This window comes from Babylonia areolata, chromosome 7, assembly GCF_041734735.1.
Source record: "Babylonia areolata isolate BAREFJ2019XMU chromosome 7, ASM4173473v1, whole genome shotgun sequence".
NCBI classification, from domain to species: domain Eukaryota; kingdom Metazoa; phylum Mollusca; class Gastropoda; order Neogastropoda; family Buccinidae; genus Babylonia; species Babylonia areolata.
In genome coordinates this window covers 4,674,249-4,691,748 of record NC_134882.1, presented here as the reverse complement: position 1 = coordinate 4,691,748, position 17,500 = coordinate 4,674,249, and the positions used below count along the sequence as shown (strand labels likewise).

The following is a 17,500-nucleotide window of genomic DNA, read 5'->3' as shown; positions in this document are numbered from 1 at the left end:
TTGCTGCCGAACCAGTGGTCCTGCATCTGCCTTTATCTCCCTGTGTACTGTCTTTTTGGCATTGGCATTCAGAGCCTCCATGCTGGCTTGATCAGGGTTGATTTAGTTACATCACGGATGATTGTGTGTGTCTATGATTATTAAACGTAGCAGTAACATGGTCAGGGGTGACTTGCAGGTCATGAGACCAAGGCGATGATGAACAACCGAGGCCCGCGCTACAAGCGTAGCAAGCTGGAACGTCTCATCAACCGTGACGTCATCTGGTGTGTCATCGTCCTGCTCTTCGTCTGCTTCTTCTGCGCCATTGGTCAGTACGCCCCCCCCACCCCCCCAACCTCCCCACCCCCACCCCCCTCTTTTAGAGTTGCTGCTTCCTCTTGTAGATATAGAGTTACTTCCCCTCTTGTAGATTATAGAGTTGCTCCCCCTCCTGTAGTGTTGCTACTGCTTCTTGTAGAGTTGTTCCCCTGCTTGTAGAGTTGCTTCCTCTTTTGTAGAGTTGCCCCTTCCCCCCATCTTGCAGAGTTGTTTCCCCTCCTGTAGTTGTTCTCCTTCCCCCTCTTACAGAGTTGCTCCATCTCCCCTCTAGTAGAGCTGTTACCCCTTTGATAAAGTTGCATTCCCTGTCTCCTTACTGAACCTGTTTGCACATTGTTAAAAAGTTTATGGATCGATCTATCTATATATATATGTATAAATGTGTGTGTGTGTGTGTGTGTGTGTGTGTGTGTCCCAATTTTCCTCACTCCACCCAGGTGTGAATGAATACCTGACTTCAGTTTGGGGATGTTAAAACAGCAAAGGGAAAGGATACGGCCCCACCTTCATATGCCGAGCTCCTGACACACTGGATATGAATTCACTGCCCTTGATGGCCGTGGAGGGCTATGGGACCCTTTAACCATTTTTTAATTATTTTTTTTACCTTGACAGGCAGTGGTCTGTGGCTGGAGCAGTACATAGACCTGGTGGAGAGCACCAACCTGATCCCTTTCATCCCCTATGCTGATGTGGAGGAGTTCAGTCCCCTCTATCAGGGATTCCTTGTCTTCTGGACCTACATCATCATCTTTCAGGTGTGTGTGTGTGTGTGGTGTGTGAGTTGTGTTGTGGTTTGGTGTGGTGTGTGTGTGTGTGTGTGTGTGTGTGTGTGTGTGTGTGCATGTATGTGTGTGTGTATGTGTGTGTGTGTGGTGTTTTGTGTGCTTTGTGTGTTTGTCTGTGTGTCTGTTTGTCCTTGTCTATGTGTGTGCATGTGTACATGTGTATGCGTGTGAGTGTGTATATGTGTGTGTGTGTGTGTGTGTGTGAGCGAGAGAGAGAGAGAGACAGAGACAGAGACAGAGAGATAGATTTGGTGTTTTTTGTGATGGTTATCTTTGTAGTACTAAGAAGATAGAAGATTCTTTAGGATGTTTGTGTGCAGACAGAGTGGAGATTTCACAGAAGCACACTTCTGTAAAATGTGTGTCTGTGAGGGCAGATGATGGGTCTGTGGGAAGTGTGTATTCAATAAAAAGAATTTTGGAGAAACTCAGCTTTCTCTTTTTTTGCTTTTGTTGTTGTTGTTTTCTTCTTTTGCTGTTGATAAATTGCTTGTTTTCATTATCATATTTTATGGCATATAAAGCTTAACAAATTTTTAAAACAAAAATCAGCTTTAAACTTTTGTTACAGTTGACTTTTTTTTCCTGTCTACTGTATATAATGACCTTTTCTTTGGGTCATTGTGATGAAGGTGTATATCACCAGCATGATGTGTTGCGGGCAGAGTGCCATCCCCTTGCCGCTGTACATGACGATGGAGATGGTGAAGATGGGCCAGGTGTACTTCATCAGCCAGGACATGGAGCTGTACGACGAAGAGTCTGACAAGCGCATGCAGTGCCAGGCGTTCAACATCACGGAGGACCTGGGTCAGATCGAGTACATCTTCTCCGACAAGACGGGCACGCTCACCGAGAACAAGATGGAGTTCCGCAGCTGTACCGTGGGAGGCGTCAACTACCCCCACCTGCCTGGTGAGTGGTGTGGGGGGTCTGTGTGTGTGTGTGGGGGGGGGTGTATAAGGGGCTTCACCCTCCTTGCCTCGTGATTGGTGTGGTTGGTGTGTGGTGTGGTGTGGATGTGTGTGGTTGGGATGTGGTGTGGAAGGGCTTCACGCTCCTTGCCTGGTGAGTAGTGTGGTTGGTGTGTGGGGTCGGGGGCATGTGGAGGTGTATAGGGGGCTTTACCCTACCCTGCTTGCCTGGTGAGTGTGTGGTGTGTGTGTGGTGTGTGTGTGTGTGTGGGGGGGGGTGTATAAGGGGCTTCACCTTCCTTGTGTGATGAGTGGAGTGGTGTGGTGTGTGTGTGTGTGTGGGGGGGGGGGGGTGGGGGGGTGTATAGGGGGCTTCGCCCTACCCTGCTTCCCTGGTGAGTGGTGTTGTGTGGTGTGGCGTGTGTGTGGGGGGAGGTGGGGGGGGCCAGGGGAGGAGGTGGGGGTGGGGGGCGGCGGCGGTGGCGTATTAGGGATTTCACCCTCCTTGAGTGGTGAGTTGTGTGGTGTGGTGTGTGTGTGTGGGGAGGGGGGGTGGGTGGGGGTTTATTAGGGGCTTCACCCTTCTTGCGTGGTGAGTGGAGTGGTGTGGTGTGGTGTGTGTGTAGGGTGGGGGGGGGATGTGGGAGGTGTATAGGGGGCTTCGCCTCCTTGCCTGGTGAGTGGTGTGGTGTATTGTGGTGTGTGTGTGGGGTGAGGGGAGGGCGGAGGTGTATTAGGGGCTTCACCCTCCTTGTGTGGTGAGTGGTGTGGTGTGTGTGGTGTGGTGTGTGTAGGGTGGGGGGATGTGGGAGGTGTATAGGGGGCTTCACCTCCTTGCCTGGTGAGTGGTGTGGTTGGTGTGATGTGGTGTGTGGGGGTGGGGTGGGGAGCAGTGGTGGTGGTGTGTGTGTGTGTGCGGTGTGGTGGAGGGGAGTGGTGGTGTGTGGTGGTGTGTGTGTGTGTGGTGGTGTGTGTGTGCGTGTGCGGGGTGGTGGAGGGGAGTGGTGGTGTGTGGTGTGTGTGTGTGTGGTGGTGTGTGTGTGCGTGGTGGTGTGTGGGGGGCTTCACCCTCCATGCCTGGTGAGTGCGACTGGTTTCATCAGTGTGGGGGATGAGTACTGTTGTTTTACTGGGAGTGTTCTGTGTCTTGTCAGCGCTGGAAAAGACAGAGAGACAGATAGACATGGCTCAAATAGACATATAGACATGGTTCAGATAGACAGACAGACAGACATGGCTTTGTCATTGTTTGATGGTACAATGATTGTTCAGTAACCAAAGCAACTGTTTTTTTTTCTTAATTTTTTTTTGTTCTGTCTGTAATGGAATCCAGAGAAGGAGCTGTGTGAGGGTAATGCCTCTGAAGATATGTTGCTGGTGGAGCAGCAGTCTCCCTTTGCAACCCCACCCCCCCACAAAAAAACAAAATCCCAGCCAACTAAACCAGCATATTTTCAATGTGGAATATGTCTTTTTTTGTGTGTGTGTAAAGCAAAGCTCTGAAAACATGGCCTTGTTATGTTTATTTATACTGCAAAAGAGTACATTGGATATTGTATGAACATGAAAAAAAAAAAGATCACAGATGTTGTGCTTTTAGACTGATCATGCTGTAAAGTGGGACATTTTGTATTGGTGTTTTGTGGGACACATATGGTCAGAAGATTTGACTGAATATGCTGTAAAACATTATATGATATCATGTGTTCTATTGCAAAGCGAGTGGTTCAAAAGACATGACTAAACATCCTGTCAAACATGATATCAGAGAATTTGTTTTATGTGAAACAGTGTGATGTATAGATATTTATACTGTAAACCACTATTTTGTGTTATGTAATTCATGTCAAAGTGATCAAGACATGACTAGATGTACTCGAAAACATTATATTGTATAATATGTTTTATATCAAAGCAGTTTCCGTATATCACATATGTGTTTCATGTGAAACAAAACAAATTTGTCAAAAGACATGACTAAACATACTGTAAAAATGACTACGTATACTATAAAAGGTTATATTGTATTATACGATTCATGTCAAACAAAGTGGTTCAGAAGACATGACAGAACATACTGTAAGAAAACCATTATGTTTGATGATGTGTTTTATGGGAAAGAGAGTGGTAAAAAGACAGGCATGCTGTGTGTTTCAGGGGAGGACAGCGATACTGTCAGCAGTGTCTTTGACAGCCACATGTCCTCGGCCGGTCTGAGTCGTAGCAGTGCTGTAAGTTCTGGCACACACTGCCCTCTGCTTCTGGACCAGGGGGAATCACTGCAGGGGATGGGAGAGAAGGCTGGAGGAAGGGGAAGGGGGGGGAGGACAATGTAGGGGGTTGGGGGGAAGAGGGTGTTTGGTTGTTCTCTGTTGGACGTAGTGGGGACATTGGTGTCAGAGAAACATTCTTTTGACAAGAGTGTAGGCCCAACACTCGGCTTATATCACAGATTAACATAAGTTTACATTTGGGCCAACAGCAGAGTGAGAGCTGTATTATCAATGGTTTCTCCAGTCAGTGGGAAACCATTTACAGCTTAGTCTTTTTTGTGAAGGACTATGACTCTCAAACTAGGAGGCAAAATTGCACTGGCTCTTAGTGCTGCAGCCTTGTGGGCTAGTTGGCCTTTGGGAACCATCCCAACGCCGACTGTCCTAAAACCCTCTTGGCCGAGAGAGTGGGGATGTACTTGGGCAAGACACTCTCCACAATAATCAAATTCTAGCCCAAATAGTCAGAACAGCAGTTGCCTCCTCTGCTGTTCTGATGGTCATAGTTGGACACGACTGACTATCATATATATATATAGGCATGTCCAGTGCTATGTGGTTGTCAGTCTGTGGGGGACATGCCGTGGAATGGGGTTGAGCTGATGGCTGGTCGTGTGTGTGTGTGTGTCTGATCCTGGTGTGTGATAGTCAGTCATGTCTGACTGTGACCACCATGATCCTGGTGTGTGATAGTCATGTCTGACTGTGACCACCATGATCCTGGTGTGTGATAGTCGTGTCTGACTGTGACCACCATGATCCTGGTGTGTGATAGTCGTGTCTGACTGTGACCACCATGATCCTGGTATGTGATAGTCAGTCGTGTCTGACTGTGACCACCATGATCCTGGTGTGTGATAGTCAGTCGTGTCTGACTGTGACCACCATGATCCTGGTGTGTGATAGTCAGTCGTGTCTGACTGTGACCACCATGATCCTGGTATGTGATAGTCAGTCGTGTCTGACTGTGACCACCATGATCCTGGTGTGTGATAGTCAGTCGTGTCTGACTGTGACCACCATGATCCTGGTGTGTGATAGTCAGTCGTGTCTGACTGTGACCACCATGATCCTGGTGTGTGATAGTCAGTCGTGTCTGACTGTGACCACCATGATCCTGGTGTGTGATAGTCAGTCGTGTCTGACTGTGACCACCATGATCCTGGTGTGTGATTGTCAGTCGTGTCTGACTGTGACCACCATGATCCTGGTGTGTGATAGTCAGTCGTGTCTGACTGTGACCACCATGATCCTGGTGTGTGATTGTCAGTCGTGTCTGACTGTGACCACCATGATCCTGGTGTGTGATAGTCGTGTCTGACTGTGACCACCATGATCCTGATGTGTGATAGTCGTGTCTGACTGTGACCACCATGATCCTGGTGTGTGATAGTCGTGTCTGACTGTGACCACCATGATCCTGGTGTGTGATAGTCATGTCAGACTGTGACCACCATGATCCTGGTGTGTGATAGTCGTGTCTGACTGTGACCACCATGATCCTGGTGTGTGATAGTCATGTCTGACTGTGACCACCATGATCCTGGTGTGTGATAGTCGTGTCTGACTGTGACCACCATGATCCTGGTGTGTGATAGTCGTGTCTGACTGTGACCACCATGATCCTGGTGTGTGATAGTCATGTCAGACTGTGACCACCATGATCCTGGTGTGTGATAGTCGTGTCTGACTGTGACCACCATGATCCTGGTGTGTGATAGTCGTGTCTGACTGTGACCACCATGATCCTGGTGTGTGATAGTCAGTCGTGTCAGACTGTGACCACCATGATCCTGGTGTGTGATAGTCAGTCGTGTCTGACTGTGACCACCATGATCCTGGTGTGTGATAGTCATGTCAGACTGTGACCACCATGATCCTGGTGTGTGATAGTTGTGTCTGACTGTGACCACCATGATCCTGGTGTGTGATAGTCATGTCAGACTGTGACCACCATGATCCTGGTGTGTGATAGTCGTGTCTGACTGTGACCACCATGATCCTGGTGTGTGATGGTCAGTCATGTCTGACTGTGACCACCATGATCCTGGTGTGTGATAGTTGTGTCAGACTGTGACCACCATGATCCTGGTGTGTGATAGTCAGTCATGTCAGACTGTGACGACCATGATCCTGGTGTGTGATAGTCAGTCGTGTCTGACTGTGACCACCATGATCCTGGTGTGTGATAGTCAGTCGTGTCTGACTGTGACCACCATGATCCTGGTGTGTGATAGTCGTGTCTGACTGTGACCACCATGATCCTGGTGTGTGATAGTCAGTCGTGTCTGACTGTGACCACCATGATCCTGGTGTGTGATGGTCAGTCGTGTCTGACTGTGACCACCATGATCCTGGTGTGTGATAGTCAGTCGTGTCTGACTGTGACCACCATGATCCTGGTGTGTGATGGTCAGTCGTGTCTGACTGTGACCACCATGATCCTGGTGTGTGATAGTCAGTCGTGTCTGACTGTGACCACCATGATCCTGGTGTGTGATAGTCAGTCGTGTCTGACTGTGACCACCATGATCCTGGTGTGTGATGGTCAGTCGTGTCAGACTGTGACCACCATGATCCTGGTGTGTGATAGTCGTGTCTGACTGTGACCACCATGATCCTGGTGTGTGATGGTCAGTCGTGTCTGACTGTGACCACCATGATCCTGGTGTGTGATAGTCAGTCGTGTCTGACTGTGACCACCATGATCCTGGTGTGTGATAGTCAGTCGTGTCTGACTGTGACCACCATGATCCTGGTGTGTGATAGTCAGTCGTGTCTGACTGTGACCACCATGATCCTGGTGTGTGATAGTCAGTCATGTCTGACTGTGACCACCATGATCCTGGTGTGTGATAGTCAGTCGTGTCAGACTGTGACCACCATGATCCTGGTGTGTGATAGTCAGTCGTGTCTGACTGTGACCACCATGATCCTGGTGTGTGATAGTCAGTCGTGTCTGACTGTGACCACCATGATCCTGGTGTGTGATAGTCAGTCGTGTCTGACTGTGACCACCATGATCCTGGTGTGTGATAGTCAGTCGTGTCTGACTGTGACCACCATGATCCTGGTGTGTGATAGTCAGTCATGTCTGACTGTGACCACCATGATCCTGGTGTGTGATAGTCAGTCGTGTCAGACTGTGACCACCATGATCCTGGTGTGTGATAGTCAGTCGTGTCTGACTGTGACCACCATGATCCTGGTGTGTGATAGTCAGTCATGTCAGACTGTGACCACCATGATCCTGGTATGTGATAGTCGTGTCTGACTGTGACCACCATGATCCTGGTGTGTGATAGTCAGTCGTGTCTGACTGTGACCACCATGATCCTGGTGTGTGATGGTCAGTCGTGTCTGACTGTGACCACCATGATCCTGGTGTGTGATAGTCGTGTCTGACTGACCACCAGAACAGCAGAGGAGGCAGCTGCTGTCATGACCGTCTGGGCTAGAATTTGATTTTTGTGGAGAGTGTTTTGCCCCACTCTTTTGGCCAAGAGAGTTTTAGGAGAGTTGGTGTTGGGATGGTTCCCAAAGGCCAGTAAGCCCCCAAGGCTGCAGCACTAAGAGCCATTGCAGTCTTTCCTCCTGATTTCAGAGTCATAGCCCTTCACAAAAAAAACTAAACTGTTAATGACTTCCCATTGCAGTGGAGAAAGCATTGATCACAAAGCTCTCACTTTGCTGTTGGCCCAACTGTAAGCTTTAGTCAGTCTGTGATATAAGCCGAGTGTTGGGCCTGTTTCTGATGCCATGTGTTTTTCTACATCTTTTTTTCCCCCTATGGAAAGTGCAGGGTTGGTGTCACATTAAACTGTCTTTCAGGCTTTGCCTGTGCACCCCCCCCCCCCCCCCCCCCTTCTTCCAGAAAACTGGATTGGTAATATTTGGTAGGTAATGTCGGTGACTTTAATGTATTGTTTTTTGGAGGTTTTTTTTTGCTATGTGTCTGGATGTCATGTTGGAATTAGCAGCAAAACCATGTTAAAATGTATCTAAGAATCTCTGTCTATCTATCTATTTATGTATCTGTCTACCTATCTGTGTATCTATCTATCTATGTAGACATTTTATTATTATCATTATTATTTTTTGTTAGTTTCATGTATTTTTAAACAGAAGGTCTGAAAGGTACTCTCTTCCTCTTCATTTTCTTTTGATTGTTATGTATAATGACTCATGTCTTCTTTTGAGGTGATCTGCTTCATTGTCTGCCTTCTTCTTCTTCTTCTGCGTTTGTGGGCTGCAGCTCCCACGTTCACTCGTATATACGTGAGTGGGCTTTTACGTGTATGACCGTTTTAAACCCGCCATGTTGGCAGCCATACTCCGCTTTCGGGGGTGTGCATGCTGGGTATGTTCTTGTTTCCATAACCCACCGAACGCTGACATGGATTACAGGATCTTTAACGTGCGTATTTGATCTGGAATATACAGAAGAAATACTTGCCCTCTGGCGTGTAAGGCTGCAAGGAAGAACTGCTGTTCTTGTTGTTTTGGGGCCAGTCTCTGAATGGTACCCCAGGTGTGCCTCTGAACGGTACCCCAGGTGTGCCTCTGAACAGTACCCCAGGTGTGCCTCTGAACGGTACCCCAGGTGTGCCTCTGAACGGTACCCCAGGTGTGCCTCTGAATGGTACCCCAGGTGTGCCTTTGAACGGTACCCCAGGTGTGCCTCTGAACGGTACCCCAGTGTGCCTCTGAACGGTACCCCAGGTGTGCCTCTGAATGGTACCCCAGGTGTGCCTCTGAACGGTACCCCAGGTGTGCCTCTGAACGGTACCCCAGGTGTGCCTCTGAATGGTACCCCAGGTGTGCCTCTGAATGGTACCCCAGTGCTTCTGAACGGTACCCCAGGTGTGCCTCTGAATGGTACCCCAGGTGTGCTTCAGGGTCTTGAGTCCTTTGTGTGCTAGGGTGTTCTCGACCCTTTTATAAAGACGAGAGAGAGAGATGTCTGTGTATTTGATGCTGAAGGTGTGGTGCAGAGGGCGTGTTGGTGTGTGTGCACAGATCCTGGAAAACCTGCCCCTGGAGGCAGGCCTGGTGCGGGAGTTGTCCAACATGAGTCTGCGCAGTCTGGAGAGCGTGGACATCAGCGTGCCCCCCCACGTCAAACGGGTGCAGGAGTTTTTCCTCCTGATGGCCGTCTGCAACACCGTGGTGGTCTCCTTCAACCCCCATGAAGACCTGGTGGGCACTCTGACTACTTGGCTGTTGTTTCAGATTCACTTTCAGTTTCTCAAGGAGGCGTCACTGCGTTTGGACAAATCCATATACACTACTCCACATCTGTTAGGCAGATGCCTGACAACAGTGTAACCCAACGTGCTTGTCAGGCCTTGAGTGCATGCTTTTATATTTGTGTACCTATCAGAGTGGATTTTCTTTTTTTCTCCATATTTTTGCCAGAGGACAACACTCTTGTTGCCATGGGTGCTTGTTCAGTGCGCCAAGTGCGTGCTGCACACGGGACCTCAGTTTATCGTCTCATCCGAATGACCAGACGCTCAGTTTGATTTTTCAGTCAAACTTGGGAGAAAGGGCAACGGGATTCGAACCCACACCCTCACGGACTTTTGATATTGGCAGCTGAGTGTTTTAACCATTCTGCCACCTTCCTCTTTGGCTGTTGATGATGATCATAATGATGATCTTAGTAATGATAATTATAGTAAATTATAGTAATAATGATAGTGATGATGATAATTATAATACTTATACTGACAGTATTGATGAAAATGATAATCATCATTATAACCATAATCATAACAACAACCACAATAATGATCATAATAGTAGTAATGATAATGATTATCATAATAGCAGACAACAAGACAGTACTACAATTTGCAAATATAAACAGTCATAGGAAAAACACACGGAATGCCTGGCACACACACATTCACAGGCTCACACTCACAGACAGAAGACGTACACATGCACATTCATGCACACGCACAGTAAACAGCCACCCACAAGCACGCTTATAGTAGTTTATGAAGACTTCAGTAGTAGTGCTTTATGACATGTTGGGCAGCCTTGTTAGGGAGGCTAGTCATAAATGAATGACTTGCATAATCATGGGTTTATACCCTAGTACAGCTGATTATATTAGCTGTCAGTTGAAAGCATACCCTGGAATTATTGCAGGTGAGGCATTATCTGTGTATTTAAGTTTGCACATGTTTACTGTCATCTTGTGATCAGTTTTTGAGCATTTTATGATTTTATGAGTCGTTAGAAAAATACAAATATTCCTTCCTTGTACAAGAGGCAGTCTGAATATTGCAGTATTATTCTGTGGACTATGTACGTGATCAGATGTTTACACCGTCTTGACTTCCTGTCACAATGATGATGACATACTACATTGATAAAATTGCGTTGTGAGAAAAATACTGGCTTTTCCAGACAGTGAATTCATACTGACAGTGTCTAGGGCACAGTATCGAAGGGCAGGGCTGGTTCCTCTTCTTCCACCGTTTTAACTCACTCAGTACGGCCAGTCCTCTCTTCTCCTCTACACAGACCCTTCGGATGTCCAGTGGGTGTCTGAATGACCCAACCTTTAGCTTCCGTCGTCAGAATTGTGGTATTCTTTGTCAACATTCACCTCTTCAGTATAAGAGCCTTCCGCTTGCAATATTTTGATGACGGTAACTGGGGTGAAATGCTGTTAACATCGTCTCTTTCGCCGTTCATATGGAGAGAGTTAACTTTCCCTGGCTGAAGTCAGGTAGCCATTCACACCTGGGTGGAGTGAGGAAAATTGGAGTGACGTGCTTTTCTCACGGGCTGTGAGGAGGCAACGCCATGCTGAAACAGGGCTTTGAACCCCGGTCACTGGTGATCGCAGGATCACAGGGCCAACGCCTTACTGATTCTGCCATGGTGCCCACGGAAAAATACTGACAAGGAATCAAAATACTGATGTACATTGTCAGGACTCAGAAGTGAGCTTTGGAGTTGGCACTTGTGGCTCCTGTTTCTGTTTTACATTGAAAAGGACAGGGATTGTTGCATGCATGCAAACTCCAGTACTTTTTCAGTATGTAGCGTTATCAACAGTGAAGCATAGTCTTATGGAAAATGTTCGTTCGAACTTTGTTGTGTGCTATAAGAAATGACAGCTGATCAACACAGAGATCGTAAGTGTGAAGTTAGTGGATAGACAAACACATGAGAGAGATTGTAAGAGTGAATTGAGCTGATAGACAGACACAGATTGTAAGAGTGAATTGAGCTGATAGACACAGATTGTAAGAGTGAATTGAGCTGATAGACAGACACAGATTGTAAGAGTGAATTGAGCTGATAGACACAGATTGTAAGAGTGAATTGAGCTGATAGACACAGATTGTAAGAGTGAATTGAGCTGATAGACAGACACAGATTGTAAGAGTGAATTGAGCTGATTGACAGACACAGATTGTAAGAGTGAGTTGAGCTGATAGACAGACACAGATTGTAAGAGTGAATTGAGCTGATTGACAGACACAGATTGTAAGAGTGAATTGAGCTGATTGACAAACACAGAGATTGTAAAAGTGAAATAAGCTGATAGACACAGAGAGAGATTGTAAGCGTGAAGTCAGCTGACAGACAGACAGAGAGAGAGATTTTATGTGTGAAGTAATCTGACAGACAAACACACAGAGAGAGATTGTAAGAGTGAAGTGAGAGACAGACTCGGAGAGAGATTGTAAGAGTGAAGTGAGCTTAGAGACAGACTCAGAGAGAGATTGTAAGAGTGAAGTGAGAGACAGACTCGGAGAGAGATTCAAAGCGTGAAGTGCACAGCCCTTCCCCCCACAGATGGACGAGAGTGGTTACCTGGCACCGTTCAGCGCTGAGCAGACTGCCAGTCCCCCGGACACCTCGTTCAACCGCCTGCAGGTGCCCTCCACCCCCCTTGCCCGCTCCTCCCCCCGCCACTCCCGCCTCTCTCTGGTCAGCGACTTCGGGGACTACGCCGCCTCAGAGAGCAGCGTGACGGCCTCCTCGTCCATCCTGTCCAGCAGCTCTCAGCGGACCTGCTACGAGGCGGAGAGTCCTGACGAACTGGCCCTGGTCAAGGCCGCCAGCACCTACGGCTGTCGGCTGATGAAGCGCTCACCTGAGATGGTCACCGTCTGGCTGCCAGGTGGGGTCTCCGCTGTTCACTGTGCAGTGTTTGCGTTGGAAATGGAAACGTTTAGATTTGTGAGCCAGAGACCACTTAGTTTGTTTTTGTTTTTTTTGTTGCTGATTCCTGTTTCATGGTAAAAATGAAAAACTCACGCCTTACAACTTGAGCATGACAGTTTTTAAGCGCTTAACTGCTGTCGCCAGTCATCGCCATCAGGATCTCTGAAGATTCTTCTGAAAAGCTTTGTCTCTGTTGATTTATTAGCAGCTTCTTCTTCTTCTGCGTTCATGGGCTGCAACTCCCACGTTCACTCGTATGCATACGAGTGGGCTTTTACGTGTATGACCGTTTTTACCCCGCCATGTAGGCAGCCATACTCCGTTTTCAGGGGTGTGCATGCAGGGTATGTTCTTGTTTCCATAACCCACCGAACGATGACATGGATTACAGAATCTTTAACGTGCGTATTTGATCTTCTGCTTGCGAATACACACGAAGGGGGTTCAGGCACTAGCAGGTCTGCACATATGTTGACCTGGGAGATCGTAAAAATCTCCACCCTTTACCCACCAGGCGCCGTCACCGTGATTCGAACCTGGGACCCTCAGATTGACAGTCCAACGCTTTAACCACTCGGCTATTGCACCCGTCATTTATTAGCAGCATTTCATAACAGTTTGAACTTTTATGTGGAGGTTTGAAGTTTGTTTTGCCTGAGGTCAAGTGGCTGATATCCAATCTGTTGTTACTGATTTATTCACATTCCAGTTTTGTTTTATTGTAGTGAATAGCAGATTCCAATGACAACCAGTGGAGGTGGTTGAACTTGGTATTTCCTATTCTCATTGTGGTACATGTATCAGTTTTGTTGTGTAGATGTTTCAGTTTGGGGTGTTAGATCACGAGGGCATTATTTTCTTTGTCTGATGACCATTATGTATTTACAGCAGTTCGAGTCTTTGAAAAGTGGAATGGTGGAAAATGTCGTATTGAATCATTGTGTGAATGTGTGTGCGTATGTTTGTGTGTGTGTGTGTGTGATTTTTGCCCCCTGCCAGGTGAGGGAGAGGTGGAGTTTGAGGTGCTGAACGTGCTGGAGTTCGATTCCACACGGAAAACGTATGTCCATCATCCTGCAGCACCCCCTGTCCAGGGAGATCACTCTCTTCGTCAAGGGAGCTGACTCTGCCATTCTCAGTGTTCTGCATAAAAAACACAAAGGTTGGTGGCAGGGGCAGCCAAAGAGAGTTTCTGTTGTCGGGGATGGGAGTTTTTCACAGCATGGTTTATCTTCATTGTGATGTCTACAGACACCCATTTTCTTCCTTTCTTTCCCTTACACGACCAACATCAACTTGCTGACGACTCTGTCGTGGTTGATACATGCTGGGTATGTTCATGTCTCCACAACCCATGGAACACTGACATGCATTACAGGATCTTTAATGTGTGTATCTCATCCCCTGCGTGCGTTTTCACTTGAAGAGGGTTTGGGCACTTGCAGGTCTGCACATATGTCGAAATTCAAACTCGGGACCCTCAGATTGAATGTCCAGTGCTGTAACCACTCGGCTATCGCGCCCGTCATTCATAGTATGTTGTACTTTCATTGTGGTTAGAAGCTCTGTGTGTGCGAGTTTCAGTTTCAGTCTCAAGATGTCAGAGCGTGCAGGCAGATCCATATACGCTGCACCACACTTGCTGTGAAAAAGAAAGAACAGTAAAGCAGCAGATGCCCCACCGTCATGATCCTAAAACCCAGCACACTGATGGGGCCGTGGGGGCCACCCTAGGTTTGTGTAAAATGATGATACAAAGTATCAGTATCAGTATCAGTATCAGTACCTCAAGGAGGCATCAGTGCATTCCGTCAAATCCATATACGTTACACCACATCTGCCAAGCAGATGCCTGACCAGCAGCGTAACCCAACGCGCTTAGTCAGGCCTTGAAAAAAAAAAGAAAGTAAAATTAACAAAAAATTAAAAAAAAAAAAAAAGAAAGAAAAATAAATAAAAATAAAATAATATTTTATTTTTATTTATTTATTTATTCTTTTTTATTTATTTTTTCGTTGTTGTTGTTTTTATTTTTACTTTATTTATTTTATTTTATTTTAATTTTTATTGATGATATAAATATGAAATGAAATATTAAGACATAATCAACAAATAAGTGAATACATTAAAATATAGTGAAGGGAAAGATGTATAGAATGCAAATGATTGAAACAAAAACAAGAACAACACGGGCCACACTCAGCGAAACCTGCACACACCCACACATGTGCACACACTGACACAAGCGTGCAAATGCGCACACACACACAACCACGCAGACACAAACACACACACGCACACGCTTAGATGCAAAGCACACATGCAACAATTTGCAATGGGTGAAACCAGTGGAACAGATGGTGAAAACAGCAGACTGAGCAGATATTCTTCTTCTTCTTCTTGTACTCCGCAGTGTCAGGAAATATACTTATTGATTCTTTCATTTCACTGCCAAACTCAAATTTATGTAGCAGCTAGGTAGAGGACCCATGTCACTGAAGGGTGACCAGATCATGGGTCTGTTAACCATGAACCTACTGCTCTTTATGTTCGGTGGTAGGATAGGTCATTATTTCTACACGTCACAGGGGGAATCCCCAGCTGTTATTAGACACCATATTTTCTGTGTTAACTGCACAAGGGAATTTTTCACTCTAAATTGACTGGCGGTGAAAGGGTTAATTCATCTTTTCAAATGCAGATTAGTATTTTTGCTTTTTCAGTAAACATGCTGATTTATTTATCTTCTGAAATGTAGATTGTTCTTTTTGCTATTTCAGTAAACAAACTGATTTGTTTATCTTTTGAAATATAGTGTTTTTGCTATGCCTGGAAAACATACTGATTGATTCATCTTTTCAAATGCAGATTGGTATTTTTGCTATTTCAGTGTACATACTGATTTATTTATCTTCTGAGATGTATATTGGTGCGTTTGCTATTTCACTAAGCATGCTGACTTGTTTATCTTTTAAAATGTAGATTGGTGTTTTTGTTATGCCAGGAAACATACTGATTTAATTTCTTTTGTATTTTATTGTGTTACTCTTGTAACAACAGATGTCTCTGTGTGAAATTTGGGCTGCTTTTTCCTGGGAGAGCATGTCATTAGAGTGCAGTGCCACCCATATTTCTTTCTCTTTATTTAAAAAAAACCAATCTGCCTACAAGTGCATTTGTCTTTCTGTTAAAGTGGATTTTCCTCAGAATTTTACCAGGGACAATCCTTTAGCTGTTGTGGGTTCTGTTCATGCATGCTGCCACAGAGGACCTCCATTTATCATTTTATCTGAATGACTAGCGTCCAGAGCATAACTCGTTTCTTGTGGCAGGGGGGAGAAAATTCTTGCGAGTATGGGATTCCATCCCGTGCGGCTCAGATTCTCTCGCTTTCTGGGCGTGTTCATTGCCACTACACCGCCTCATCACATACTTAAAAAAATGTAGATCTTTTTTCCTTAAAAAGAAATATATTTCCTTTATTTTTTATTTCATTGATTTTTTTTTTTTTATGCTGTGCAGAGGACCTGGAGGAGAGGCGAGTGGTGAGGGAGACGGAGGAACACCTGAGCAGTTACGCTCTGCGGGGTTTGCGCACCCTGTGTATGGCCAAACGGGTGAGTTCAGAGCACACCTGGTGTGGGGGTGGGGGTGGTGAGGGAGACGGAGGAACACCTGAGCAGTTACGCTCTGCGGGGTTTGCGCACCCTGTGTATGGCCAAACGGGTGAGTTCAGAGCACACCTGGTGTGGGGGTGGGGGTGGTGAGGGAGACGGAGGAACACCTGAGCAGTTACGCTCTGCGGGGTTTGCGCACCCTGTGTATGGCCAAACGGGTGAGTTCAGAGCACACCTGGTGTGGGGGTGGGGGTGGTGAGGGAGACGGAGGAACACCTGAGCAGTTACGCTCTGCAGGGTTTGCGCACCCTGTGTATGGCCAAACGGGTGAGTTCAGAGCACAGCGGGTGGGGGAGGGGGTGGGGGTGGTGAGGGACACAGAGTTACACCTGAGCAGTTACGCTCTGCGGGGTTTGCGCACCCTGTGTATGGCCAAACGGGTGAGTTCAGTACACACCTGGCGTGGGCGTGGGGGGTGCAGGTTCACTTTTCTCCCTGTTTTGGTCACTTATTCACACACAACACACACACACATGCACATGGATGTGTGCATGCAAGCACACATACGTGTACACATGAGCACAAACTTACAGACACATGCAGACAGACAGACAGACACACAGACACATGCACACACACACACACACACATCTTTTTATGTCTCTTTCCCTGTCTCAGTCACACCCTCTGCCCATTGCCCCCACCAAACGACCCGCCAAGTGCACGCACATGTGTACAGCCTTTTTTTTCTTCTTTTTTTCTTTTTGAAAACTAAAGAAATAAAGAATACATGCAACTGTCCAGACATACTTGTCTGATCCTTGTTATAGATATCTGTAATCTGTCATGTCGCAGGTGTTTTTGTCACCTGTCATGTCACAGGTGTCACTATCATTTTTCAGGTGTCACCTGTTCTGTTACAGGTGTCACCATCACCTGTTGTGTTACAGGTGTCACTGACTGTTACCTGTCATGTTACAGGTGTTTCTCACTGTCACCTGTCCTGTTACAGGTGTCACTGACTGTCACCTGTCATGTTACAGGTGTCTCTCACTGTCACCTGTCCTGTTACAGGTGTCACTGACTGTTACCTGTCATGTTACAGGTGTCTCTCACTCACCTTCATGTTATAGGCGTCACTGACTCACCTGTCATGATACAAGGGTCTCTGACTCGCCTTCATGTTATATGTCACCTGTCCTGTTACAAGTGTCACCTGTGCAGTTACAGATGTCACGCACTGTCACCTGTTGTGTTACAAATGTCACTTTCATCTGTCGTGTTACAGGTGTAACTGATTCTTACTTGTCATATTACAGGTATCATTGACTCACCTGTCGCATTGCAGGTGTCATGTGTTACCTGCTATTTTACAGGTGCTAAAGATGGAA

General features: G+C 46.6%; 1 protein-coding gene across 1 annotated transcript in view; it reads left to right on the top strand.

Moving 5' to 3' along the window:
• LOC143283670 (phospholipid-transporting ATPase VA-like) overlaps nt 1–17,500 on the top strand; it is a 93,671-nt gene that overhangs the window by 34,743 nt on the left and 41,428 nt on the right. The window contains 10 exon segments of the mRNA XM_076589889.1: nt 179–310; nt 937–1,079; nt 1,775–2,024; nt 4,181–4,254; nt 9,316–9,495; nt 12,121–12,448; nt 13,492–13,547; nt 13,549–13,654; nt 16,015–16,109; nt 17,486–17,500. The exon segment at nt 17,486–17,500 is cut by the window's right edge and continues 112 nt beyond it. Coding sequence (XP_076446004.1) covers nt 179–310; nt 937–1,079; nt 1,775–2,024; nt 4,181–4,254; nt 9,316–9,495; nt 12,121–12,448; nt 13,492–13,547; nt 13,549–13,654; nt 16,015–16,109; nt 17,486–17,500 — 1,379 coding nt within the window.